The sequence below is a fragment of the Acanthaster planci genome, linkage group LG05 (genome assembly GCF_054643075.1).
Source record: "Acanthaster planci isolate LZ-2023a linkage group LG05, COTS_SCS, whole genome shotgun sequence".
Classification (NCBI taxonomy): Eukaryota; Metazoa; Echinodermata; class Asteroidea; order Valvatida; family Acanthasteridae; genus Acanthaster; species Acanthaster planci.
In genome coordinates this window covers 14,694,905-14,707,981 of record NC_141781.1, presented here as the reverse complement: position 1 = coordinate 14,707,981, position 13,077 = coordinate 14,694,905, and the positions used below count along the sequence as shown (strand labels likewise).

Sequence of the window (13,077 nt, the reverse complement as noted above, 5' to 3'; positions counted from 1 at the left end):
GATAAGAAACAGGTTCTTTGCACCAATAAACATAAGTTCCTTGTACCAGTGAGCCAACACTAATGTAAAAATGTTTCAGATGGCAAAAACGACAAATACCTTGCCCTGCTTCTTGCGGACGGTCAACTTCCAATGGAACTCTGTGATGATGAAGTAAAATATATCAAAAGATACATCAAATTACAGTGATGTGCAAGTACATCACAAAGAACAAGTTACTTTTTGGGATCGATTCATGTTGTCAGATATGAAACTCCTTTTTTGCTAGATCCTCCAAAACACACCAGCAAGCATTTGTTTGTACGTTCACAGCCTGAAAATGAGTAAATGCCGTGTGGCATTTACACTCATTCCCACACTCGAGTAATTTCCATTCAGTCAGTATGTACACAAGGGGTTAAAACTCGCCCATGGAGTTTGAGCGTGTGTGGAGCCGTCAAGTGGCTGTGCAGTGTCGGGCCTCAGCTGGGCGTTGTACCAAATATGATATCGCTTCATGAAATTGTGTAAGAGTTTCAAGAAAGCAATGATTCAGAAGGGAATGTTGCACCCTTCTTGGGCAGAATATTAGCATTTGTAAAAGTCCAGTGTTATGAGGACCGCAGTTTTAGCATCCTCTCATTGTGATTATCAAAAATTTCTAAAACTAAACAGCACCTGGGCCGAGTCTGTTGTGGCATGCAGTTCAAGACTGAATCTTACAATTATAAAGTGATTTCTTTCGCTTTGTTTGGATGCAGCCACGAGTGAGAAACAAGTGTGGTTTTTATTTTCAGGTGGCAAGACTCACCCTCTCTCGTTGCTGTCAGGCTCCTGCAGTTCCTGTTGCTGCTGCAGTTGTTCAAGCTGCTGCCGGTGCTGCTCCTTCTGCAGCAATTCTTGCTGCTCCTGGATGTACCGTTGCCGAGCGGCTTCATCCAGTGCTTCAGGCTGCTGCGGCTGCTGCGCTTGCTGTTGCAAGTACTGGTTGTAGGCCTGCTGGTTCTGCACATCCTGAGTTGAAGTGGAGGACATTTCAAAATGAAATTGAAGCAGCAATTCAGATTTATGTGAATCTCAGCTGAAATTGAAATCGTTGAAAAAAGCATCAATAAACAGAGTTGTAAACAAAGCAAAAATTGTGAAAAGAAGCTACAAATAGGTTCCTCTGCCATACTTGGCTTTGCCTCTAGCTTTACATCCGGGCTTCAACCCCACATTCCTCAAACCTCAATCAAGGATCATCTGGCTCAATGCAGAACCATCTCTACAAGAGAAACACCAACTTGTCTACTGAGAGGCTGAATTTTAGAGCATTTTATGGTTCTGTTCCAACTGTGAGCGTTTCAATGTGATGCTCTGGTGCCCAGTTGAGACCAAAGCTGGGGATGAAGCTGTTAGAAATGGCATTAGCATTACCTGCTGGACCCACAAGCTCTGCAATTCTGTGGTCCTGCCAAATACAAATTGACCACTCTGTGTGGACAACACGTATTCTGTATTTTATGGACCGATTATGGCCCAATTTCACAGCTGCCGACCTATCTGATTTGTCCAGATTTTACAGTTTACAGAATGCCAAAAATTGGAACTGATTTCTGACAAAAGAGCATGTTTAAAAAGATTTTTTTTAAAATGTCTGGCAAAGAGGGCAGTGCTTGCTATACAGATATCTGCCTGTGTAGACCAACAGAGGAGGCTACATGTATTTGCTAATTTTTGTTTTTTATTTAACATGGGACTTTGCTGCGCTTAGCCTTAAGTTCTCAGCAGAGATTTTCTTGCAGAACAAATTATTTTTAAGGTGATATGGAAAGGGTAAGTCACAGGAATGTTTGCAGAAATTCAGAGTTCAGAACAACTTCCGTGCAAGAGTGAAAAGGGAAAAGTGCAATTCCTGCATATCCCCAAAAGTTTCATTTCGTGTTCTGAAAATATATGAACCATTCCCATAAGGCACCCTTTCAAAGTTGAAACCCGCAATTCACAATTGTACATACACAAAACTTCCTTGGTGCACCTTGCTTCGTTATCCGTGATTCGTAAAACAGGTGTTCCTATTTCTGACTTTTCAAAGATGAGAGGTGTGCAATCAACACTACTATTTGAGGGCCATACGGCTCTCAACTAACACCTGTCTGAGTATTAAAGACATGGGCCTCCTGACGCTTTTTTGCAGCCAAAGCATGTGTGCCATCTTGTGATAAGGCCTGCACAGTGCCCAAAACAGCTGGAAATCTACTAAACTTGGTTACAGCTGCTCATTCATATAGATTACAATAAATTCTTAAGCACTTGTTCAATTTACTCATTTCAGCACAGGTGCTGTATTTACGCAAGGGGTTGCGGCACCTTTTTTCCTTTGTGCCTATAAGCCTGTTATGTGAAAGTGGAGAAAAGAGAAAGGTTTACTGTATTGTTTTTACACGCTTGTCAGGTAGGTTAACGGCAACCACCACCAAAAGAGACCTTTCATATTAATATTAAGTCAGCATGTGACACACTGATCGCCTACGCAACTGAGATCATGAACTTTAATATGCACTGGGCCTTACCTTCCTACTAATCCAACAGACCTTATTCACAGGGAAGCCATTTTGAATTGTGTTTCCTAAATCTAATTATGCATTAAAATCTGTTAAATGGAGTGGAGCCAGACTACTTTGGGTTCCATACCTCACTTTAATTTTCTAAAATGAGGCTTAAAATATTTTGGTATAATCAATCTCAAATTGTATTCTTCATCAGTAAAGTGACATTTAATTTGTAATGCAGTTTTATTTTAATCCTTTCATTTGTGTTCTCTGGTGCCAAAATTAGAAAGGTGAACCTCACTTTTAATTCAAAATGACTGATGTGTGAATGAGGCCAATTCTGATTGGAGTTCGGAGCAAGTAACAAGCAATGATGAGACGTCCAAGCAGCACTAACCAACAGCCCATAAAAGCCTACATTGCAACAATCTACCAGTGTTTGCAGAGGATTTTTGTGGGAAATGCCAATAAAATGGCAAATGCTGGCAAATTTCCGGTACGGGCCCATTTACCAAGTCAACCACAAACCTACTGCAATGAAAGAAGCAGTATCGAGCGTGACATTTCACATTTAACACAGAAGGCATAAACTGTTTGGTTTGCCAGTAACTGACTGACCACACAAGCAATAATGCCCCATAGAAAGAAACAGCGGCATGAGTAGCAACTGCTGAATGAAGTGTTCCTACCGGCGTGTAACGAGACCACTGATTGGCCAGAACCCACTCAGCACAATATTATCTTCGGAGGATAGCTAAGGTTTTTAAATACAGCCATTCATCACCTCATTGAGAGGTTTGTCTGTCTGAAGAGTAAACAGCACATAGGAAATCACCTTGATCAATTTTTTTTAAACACACAGAACATCTTTTTCAAGATGTATTTTTGCGTTGGGGAGATGTTAATTATATATAACAGGTTTGCCCTTACCCAACGTATATTAATAAGTACTGTATGCTCAGTGCTTGTCCGAGAGCTTGCGAAAAAACCTCACAAGTTCGCGGTACCCGCTGCTTCATTTGACTCGGACCGGCCAGCCGACCCCGGCAAGTTCGGTGGTCGAGTGGTTAAGACATCTGCACTAGTAAGCAGGAGGTCATGGGTTCGAGTCCCACCTGAGTAAGCTTGTGATTTTTTTTTTTTTTCGCAAGCTCTCGGACAAGCACTGAGCATACAGTGTTTATTAATATACGTTGGGTAAGGGCAAACCTGTTATATATAATTAACATCTCCCCAACGCAAAAATACATCTTGAAAATAGTTCGCGGTACCCGCTGCTTCATTTGACTCGGACCGGCCAGCCGACCCCGGCAAGCTCGGTGGTCGAGTGGTTAAGACATTTGCACTAGTAAGCAGGAGGTCGTGGGTTCGAGTCCCACCCGAGTAAGCTTGTGAGGTTTTTTTCACAAGCTCTTGGACAAGCACTGAGCATACAGTGCTTATTAATATACGTTGGGTAAGGGAAAACCTGTTATAAATAATTAACACAGAACATCCTTCATTGCTTACTGTGTAAATGGGCTGTTAGTGGAACACGGATCCATTATTTTACTTGCTTGCATTTGTTATGCTGCAACTGTTATGTGCTCAAAACCATCTCATGGAATGACTGTAACCATGGCACCTGCAAGCTCTACTCTTAAAAGGTCCAACTTGCCATGGATTTGTTTTGCCGCTGCTGGCCTGGCTCAACATGTTGTTGCTGCTGCTTGGACAGGTGCTGTTGCTGATCATTGCGCTGACTTTCCCGTTGCTGTTTCTCTTGATGGTCTTGTTTGCCTTGCGGCTCTGGCGTTTTGTGTTCTTCCTGCCGTTCACCGCCTTGTTGGTGTGCCTCTCCTCGCTGCTGCTTCTGCTGTTCTTGATGCTGGCTAGTATTGCGTTGTTCCTGCTGCTGAAGCTCTCCCTGCTGCTTGTGGTCATCATGGTGGCGCTCTTTTTTTTCACTTTCTCGTTTTATTTCATCTTGATGCTGGTTAACATTTTGAAGAGCCTGTTGCTTGTTATCTTGTTGCTGTTGTTTCTCCTCTTGCTGCTGCAAGTTAATGTCGTGCTGTTCTTGCTTCTGTTTCTCCTCTTGCTGCTGCGAGTTAATGTCATGCTGTTCTTGCTTCCGTTTCTCATCTTGCTGCTGGTTAACATTTTGAAGAGCCTGTTGCTTATTATCTTGTTGCTGTTGTTTCTCCTCTTTCTGACGTTGTCCTTCCGTCCTCTTCTGGTCAATATTGTGTTGTCCCTGCTGCAGACTCTGATCATGCCGTTGCTGCCCTTTCTGCTCCTGTTGGCCAGTTTTCTGCTGTGCGTGCCGCTCCTGTCCTTCCTGCAGTTTTTCTTTGTCTAAATGCTCCTGCCTTTCCTGCTGCCGCCCTTCATGTTTCTGCTGCTCTCCAGAATGCTGTCTTAGTGGTGGCGAGGTTCTTTGCTGGTGATGCAGACCCTGCTGCCGTGTCTCCATCTTCCACTGGTCCCTCTGCTCCCCTCCTCTTTGCCCTTTTACCTGCTGGGGTTGTTCTCGAGACCTTTCCTTATTCTGTAGAGATGTTTGATTTCTGATTCCTCCTAGCCCAACAACCTACAAATCAACGATCAGTGATTGAATTCTTAAGCCTACAATTTGGCTCATGTATTTAAAAAAAGCCATAGGATTCTGGCTAGAGTTTGGCAGAAACCCACTTGAAAAGATGTCTACTTCTCAGAAAATTTTTTTTCATTTATGATTTTTTCCAACTGCACAAAAGTGTAACATTCCAAATTAGACTCTGACCACGTGACCATTTCAAAGTTAGTTTGCTTCAAAAATGAGTGCGGCAGCTTGCGATGCCTTTAACTTTTATTTACAAGAATTTTTCGAAAAGAAATGATAATTGGAAATCCTGATATAATGGAAAGTGCATAATGGGTCTCTCTCAGTTGACGTCAAATCCTGCAGATTGCCATGGCATGGGCACTCTTGACGTCAAATTGTTGTGATGCGTATCGGCTCCACAGTATTTTGAAGATACTTGATCAACTCACGTGTGTGTGTACTTGTATAACATTTGCACACTGCGTGCACGTGTACCTGATGGTGTGGAATATACAGTTGTAAGTTTTCTACGAAGATGGCTTCCCAAGAGAAAGATCTATAACTGTCAGCTGAACTGACAACGGCTGAACAACTTGGGAACCTGTAGAGGCACTTGGGGGTTTATGCACAGACACTGGATACAATTACACATAAAGTGATACTCTGACTTTAAGGAAAGTTGAATGCAGAGACAGAGAAAGCGGAGCAAGCATCGTCAGAACGTTTCATGAACTTGCCAACAACTGCACTGGTCGCAGAGGTCCAGGGAGCAGGAGCTGTCAATAGCTGGCTCTTTGTGACAATGCTGACAAGCATGGTACATGTACGTCAGTTGGGGCACATTTGCTAGAAGCTGACGAAAGCTAGGTCATGATGTGTGCTGCTCCACAAGGTCAACAGTTGGCATCATCTATGGCCATGGACATTTGTACAATGCGACTGTGATGAACACGATGGCGTTTTCTCTAGTTGTGTCTAGTCATTCACAGAGTTGTTTTCATTAGTTGACAAAAAAGCAAGGCTGTGATACCTCCCTTTGCATCCAACCAACGAAGTCACCAGTTAATGTTGTCCAAAGTGGCATAGGCTTTCGGAATAGTACGGTACACCACAACAATCAAAAAACAATGCTATGTGTTCTCTTTTGTATCTAGTCAGCTGCCAAGCCAATGCAGTCTTCAGTGCAGAGACAGTGAGATGAGGCAAGTGGATTGCTCTTGGCACTGCTCTGGCATGGTGGGTGGCTCTGAATGCAAGCTGTGGTACGTGAATTTGCTCACAGGGTAATTGTGGAAAAAAAAACTTTAAAGAAATGCTGAATAAAACAAGTGGTACCAGTGTGTGACAGGTACCCCCTGCGGTGATGGATAATAGCCATTTGTGAGTTAAATTGGAATAAAATCTGGTACATTGAGTTATCTGACGGCACATAAACATAATGATTTGAATTCCCTGGACTAATGACACTGTTGCTATACCTCGTGATTCGGGGCAACCTTTCAAATAGCGACCACCATCTCTGGAATGGATTGGTTCCATTACGTCCTTTTTATCCATTAAAAACAGTGTCATGATAGAAGGCGTCTGTTATGTAACAAAGCACAAGCTTGCTCTGAATCACGGGCGAGGTATAGCAACAGTGGTTTTAGTACTGAGAATTCAAGTTGTTATTTTCATGTGAATTTAAATAACTCAGTATACCAGATCTGAGTCAAAGTTAACTCGCAAAAGGCTTATTGCACCTTTTGCATTTGCTACGACGATTCAACCATGGCGTGATAGGTGTATAAAATGAGATGGGTGAATTTTGCGACTTGTGGCTTTTTCATGATTTTTTTTCAATGAATGATGAGATTGCATAATGTGCCATGCACGAAGAAATGCTTTCATGGGAACTTGCCACAGGGGATGCATTAAAGGGTTGATCTTGATGGACGTGCTCTTGCTGTCCTTGCTGTAGTTGGCTGTGCTGAGATGCAAGTTGCTGATGTTGACTAGCCGTCTGCTGCTGCTGCAGCTGTTGATCTAAGCTCAATGGCGGCTGCTGTGATTGCTGATCTGCCACCTGCTGCTCATGCTGTTGATCCTGCTCAAGTTGCTGTGGTGGACTCTGTGAGTATCCCTGTTGCTGTTGCTGATCGGCTGTCTGCTGCTGTTCTTGGGACTCTTGCTGGTCGCCATGATGCTCTTGCACCAGCTGGTGCAGCTGCTGTTGTCTGTCTTTGAACGCTTGAAGGCGCTGCTGATGGCGTTGCTGTAAATCTAGGTTCATACTTACTTGTTGCTGTTCCTACAAACAGGTGCAGCAGTATCATTTTAAAATTGAAAAGTTAGGTTAGGGGTACGTATGTCATTAAAGCGGACTACTTGAGCAGGAGAAATAGACATGTTTTTCAGCAGACAAAGTTGTCATCTAGGGCCATGAATGTGTAAGTTTACCTTACAAATAACATAAACTACATGTACATTTCTGCCAGTACTCCAAAGATTTTTCTCTTTTTATTTTGTCAAATTTCTGTAATCCTTCACCAGAACAGAAACACAATTACACAAATTAGTTCTATGACTGCTTGTCAACTTGTAATTGTTAATTGTGTGTAATTCTGGAAATTCAGAGGAGAGGGGCCGTGGGGATGTTTGTGGAATATTGGGGGAGTAAACACGAGAATGACGGGCCACTTTTACGGCACACTCACATGTCCCTGGCCAGTGCCAGGCTGTTGCAGCTGTTGTGCCTGTTGCTGGTCATATTGCTGTTGTTGTTGCTGATACAACTGTTGTTGCTGCTGTTCTGTCAACTGTTGCTGCGGCTGCTGCTGGTTGGCATCTACCACCTGCTGCTGTTGCTGCTGTTGCTGCTGTTCGGTCAACTGTTGCTGTGGCTGCTGCTGGTTGACATCTAACACCTGCTGCTGTTGCTGCTGCATGGTCATCTGTAGCTGTTGCTGCAGGTTTTGGACATTGTTCTGGCACTGCTGCATGGCCTCTTTGCATTTCTGGATTTCGATCTGCCTCATTTGGGCCTGCAACACACAGACGACCCACCAGATCAACGGTTTAATTAGCAAGACAAGTTCTTCACATGAACATGTAGGTCCAGTCACAAGAAATGGCTTACACTAGGCCATGGCATCCCTCCCATTCATTTACAGTAGGATAAGACCAGACATACAGTGTATACATGCACTGTGCATGGTTGATAAAAATCATATTTTGTTTGAAATTTAATGCTCAGATTTTTATTGAAATCAGATTTTTAAATTTCAAATTGATTTTGTTATACTGTTTTAATTATTGTACCATTTTCTTTAAACACTGCTTTTAAATGTGAACTGAATGTGAAGTGAACTGAAACAACTGTTTTAAAATTTCTCTGGCATCATCAGTGTAGCTGTTGTGTTTATTGGGAAGGCAATGATCACACTGAGTGCAAGCAGCCAAGCCTTACAAGAGTCAGTTGGGATGGATTGTCAAGACTCACAACCAGTAGAAAATCTAATTCATGGCAGTTGTTTATGTTCCAAAGGGAAGGTGTATGGTGCAAGAGGGTGTGAAAAGTGTATTGTACTGTACATCAGTATAGGAGTTGTTTCATTGCTTCAGAATACTGCAGGACATGCACTCTACACAAGATAAGTATGGTACATTGTTTAAGGAATCTCGTCTCATACCTTGTGTACATCCCTTAAGAGTGAGTAGTTGCAAAGTAAAGTTAATAAGCATGCAGGTCTGAATTACAGACTTTGTTTCTAGATTAAAAAGGGACAGAAATAAAAACAAATTATAACTGGATTTTGGATTTTAATCAAATATGAAATCAACCAACCCATGCACTGAGCCCACTAGCTCAAAGATTGTCTTTTACCTTGTTTCACTGGACTTGAGTGGATACCTGACAAAACCAGAAGCAACATACTTACCTCTTTCTACTTTAACTACAAGCCCACTGTGATTGTGGAAAAAACTGTCCGCAACATGATTCCCAAGTTATTATTTGAATGTAAAAGCAAGGCATTTTAGTGAACATCTCTATCTGCAATTGTTTAATAAAGAGAACCTTCCTGTTCAGGGAAGTGTTGCCAGAAACTGCGAAGGTTCTGGGAAACAAGACTTCTGTATCTAGGTACCAATCACGACTACAGAGAACACCTTCACTGACCTCTCCTTTCATGGAATTCACCAAGTTGTTCATGGCTTCCTTTTCTTCCTGACACCTCCGGTAGTTACTTTCCATAACACCTTGCTGGGAGCGAAGACCATTCATCTCTTCTTGCCGATTGGCCGTAATGATATCATCTTCTTCGACTAACTTGTCATACTTTTCTGCCATCAAACAAACCATCAACAAAATCAAAACTGAGGGGGGAAAATGGGCCAATTCCCCATCATCCTGGTTCTTGTTTTATTTCACCGAGGGGTAGGCAGGAAAACAACAGCTTATGTGTAAATGGACCATATCAAGGAACAAATCAAAATTACTACATACGACAGGAAATTTGGCTGGCATGGACCCCTGAATTCTGGAACTTTGGAACAAATTATTTGGAATTAATTTGGAAACAAATTTCAAAGTGATCCATTTTTTAGGATTATAAATCCCTGTGGTATTTCAAAAGAGGTCATAGCCAAAAACATTTGTGATGGAAGTACCAATCAAAATTTTCTGGGTGTATCTTAAAATTAGGGATGGACTTTTGAAGACAAGGAGGGATTTTTTGTAGAAATCATGTGATTTAAATAAAAAATGCCTCACCTGTGCATATTTGTAATAGTCGTGCTGTGGAAGATAAATTGCCTTGTTTTATTGCCTGCACAGAAAAATGATAAAGTAAAGTTGTTCATAGGTAAACGCAGTGGTCGTTAAAAAAAGGCATCATCAAAGGGTTGTTTTTTTCACAGGTAACGCTTAAAAAAAATGAATCATTCCTATGAAATCCTAACCCTCCAGCATGTCCAAGATCCTTGGAAGTGAACCTTGCAGTTTCAGTGGAACGTGCAGATGCACTCGTTACTGAGTGGTCTACTGCTGGGACTGCTTTTGTATTGCAATCTAGGCCTGGTGCACTGGGACAATACATGCATTGTACTGGTACCCAGTTGGTCCTGACACTGGTCCAGTCCATTTACTCAACTCCCCCGAAGAATCTTGAGAGAAACTTTGTTCTGCACATGCGCTGCTGGGGTTTGGCACTAATTCATTCCCTCGTCAAGCCCCCCGTCAGCGTATCGCGCATGTGCATACAAGAGTACTCCTGAGCATGTGAATGATACATGTATGTGGGCGCATAGTGCCATGCGTATCCATGTTCAACCTATTAACCTTAGTTTTTTAGTGCTTGCCACAGCCTGTTTTGGACATTCTTTTCCGCTTGTTGCATTAAGCTGGACACATGCCACATTATACAAACATTTATGCAGGGAAAAATGATAAATAGCAGTCAGAATCTGGAAGGACAACTACGGGGTTAAGGCTCTGCCACCAACCACTCACAAATTTGTCCTCCAGGTCGGTCTTGTGCTCTTGGCAGACGTTGAGGTTGTTGGTCAGGTCCTCGTTCTCGGTGCGTTTCCTCTCCAGCTCCTGTACGCATTCCTGCCTCTGCATGTCCGTGGACTCCTTCTCCTGCTTGAAGCTGGTGATGACCCGGTTGGATTCGGTGATCTGCATTTGTAAGGCCTCACTGCGCTTCTCAAGATGGATCTGTGAACACACACCCAAGAAAGAGTTGATATGCAAGAAGTACATTAGATTCACAGTGGACTTTGTTAGACAAAGTCCAATGGACCTGGCCAAAATGTTTGTTGTAACATAGGGTACTAATTTTCCCATTTTTCCTGCACACACTTGTAAGTTATGCATGTGCTGGTATGTACATGTATGTGCACACATGTTAAGTTCAGCTTTTAAAATACAATACATAGGAGAAACTTGTAGGAACTACATGTAAAACATAGACTCATTACTACGGTATAATGGAAACAGAAACTATCCTAAAAAAATGTTGGCAGGTTTAGACAATGGGGCGGTGCGGACAACCGGGACTCTTGCAAAATGGCGGATAGTAACCGATGAAAATAGCAACCATGGCAATGTAATTAAGCCTGCACCAGCCAGTCAAAGGATCAGATGACACAATCATTTCTTTGATCAGAACGTATGCGCATGCTCGTTGCAGTTGTTTTCATCGGCGTGGTGTGGTTCCTACATGCCATTTTGTAAAATTCCTGGATGTCCGCGCTGCCCCACAGACCTTATTTATGGAGAAGCCATGTTTTATCTTGTTCCTTGAATCTACCAAATATTCAATGTCATCTGGTAAGTGGGATGGTGCCAGACTACGTGTATGTTGAGTTTAAAACCTCACTTTTTTTAAAAATATGTTTTAAAACATTTAGGCAATTGATTTATCACATTTAAATAATTCTAAACAACTGGCATGCATTTTTACACACTTTTATTTTGTCACTGTAATTTTTACTCTCAGGTTCCCAAAATGAAAAGTTTTACCTCACTTTCAATTCAAGATGGCCAACACATGCATACATTCAACTGAATGCATTTTCTCTATTGTCACTATTTTTGTGGTATTTATGTGAGCTGCTGACCTGTAATGTACATGTTGCTCTATAGTGTTACTCATGGAACTCATTACATAAAATTTCAGACATTATCTGCAGTGCTGAATGAAAAAAAATTCAGTAAAATTCTCCAAAACAATTTTTGAGAAGTTTTACTGAAATTCTAAGGTCCTATTGACATCCAAAATGGAACCCTAATCCCGAGATGCGCTGTTTTGATGACTCCGCTCAGTAAAGAATTTCCAAAAGCTTGCTCTGTTTCAATTGCCAACCAAGCATCCACAGCACTTTGTCAACAGGGCTGATCCAAGCTGTAATACCCCTTTTCAGATTTGTTTGCACAGGCTAGGTGTCAATGCTGCAATATTTGCTGATAGCACACAGTTAGCATTATATCTGGCATTTGGGATTAACATACATGTATATGTACAGTGTGTACACAACTAAGAATGATTTCTCAGGTATAACTTTTGGACGAAATATAGTTGGGTCTGCGCATCTGTTCAGGCGACACTGTGATGCAATTCTTTGGCATTTTAAAGGGTTTAAACTGAATTTGTTCAGTTTAGTTCAGTTCATAGCATCACATACATATTCAAGGAGGTTTTTATTAACCCTAACTGCCCAAAACCTGCCATACTCCAACAGCAGGTTTTGTGAGGTTTTGGCAGGTTTGGTACCGTACCTGAGGAACTTGTTGTTGAATTTTGTGAGACTTGGGATGAAAGGCCCAGGGAGATGGTGTTGGATTCTGTGTGAGTTGGGACACACAGGGTTCATTGTGTGCAATGTCTGGCTTGCTGTACCAATTGTTGGACTATGCTTGATTTTGTCAGGTTTGGTACTGTTCAGTGCAAGTCATCCTATACTGCATAGACCCATCCATACCATATCACTCAAACTCCAACGGGCTCATTCTGTTGGAGTTTATCAGGTTTGGTACACTACCCTGCATGTACAAGTACATAGACAAGTACATGAACCTGTTGGATTTTGTGAGGTTCAGTATGCTTTCTAGTGCAGGAGCCTAGGGGGTTAGGGTGAATGTTTCACCATCTAGCCGGTCGTCTTTATGCATGTGGGAATCGCCATCATTAGTTTACAAACATTATTTACCTTATCATTAGTTGTAAATGATATGAAGTCATGTACACTGTATGAATGGTTACAAGTACAGTCCGGGTGATAGTAGGCAGGTATTTAATAAAACAAGGAACAGGCATGTACAATATGCATTCTTCAAACAGAATAAAACCTCATTAGAAGAAATCTCTTGGAATTTTTCTAAAATGTCACTGCATTTTGGAGTTTAGGGTGATTGTGTTTCACAACATGATGGAAATTTTGAGCCACAGGGTCATAAGTAGGCATATGGCCAGAGTCTGTAGCTTCGGATCACAGGGTCCGAGGTTCGAATCC

At 42.0% G+C, this 13,077-nt stretch overlaps 1 protein-coding gene across 9 annotated transcripts in view; it reads right to left on the bottom strand.

The window, feature by feature from the left end:
- LOC110977315 (uncharacterized) overlaps positions 1 to 13,077 on the bottom strand; it is a 35,536-nt gene that overhangs the window by 17,590 nt on the left and 4,869 nt on the right. For 7 of the 9 annotated variants that reach the window (XM_087137503.1, XM_087137504.1, XM_087137505.1 and 4 more), the window contains exons 2-9: positions 10,571 to 10,780; positions 9,833 to 9,887; positions 9,239 to 9,402; positions 7,776 to 8,102; positions 6,980 to 7,369; positions 4,171 to 5,085; positions 791 to 993; positions 100 to 140 (exon numbers count right to left, since the gene is read on the bottom strand). In XM_087137503.1, the coding sequence (XP_086993629.1) occupies positions 100 to 140; positions 791 to 993; positions 4,171 to 5,085; positions 6,980 to 7,369; positions 7,776 to 8,102; positions 9,239 to 9,402; positions 9,833 to 9,887; positions 10,571 to 10,780 (2,305 nt within the window). The remainder of the gene's footprint in view (positions 1 to 99; positions 141 to 790; positions 994 to 4,170; positions 5,086 to 6,979; positions 7,370 to 7,775; positions 8,103 to 9,238; positions 9,403 to 9,832; positions 9,888 to 10,570; positions 10,781 to 13,077) is intronic. The other 2 variants (XM_087137509.1, XM_087137510.1) reach the window with 2 other exon arrangements.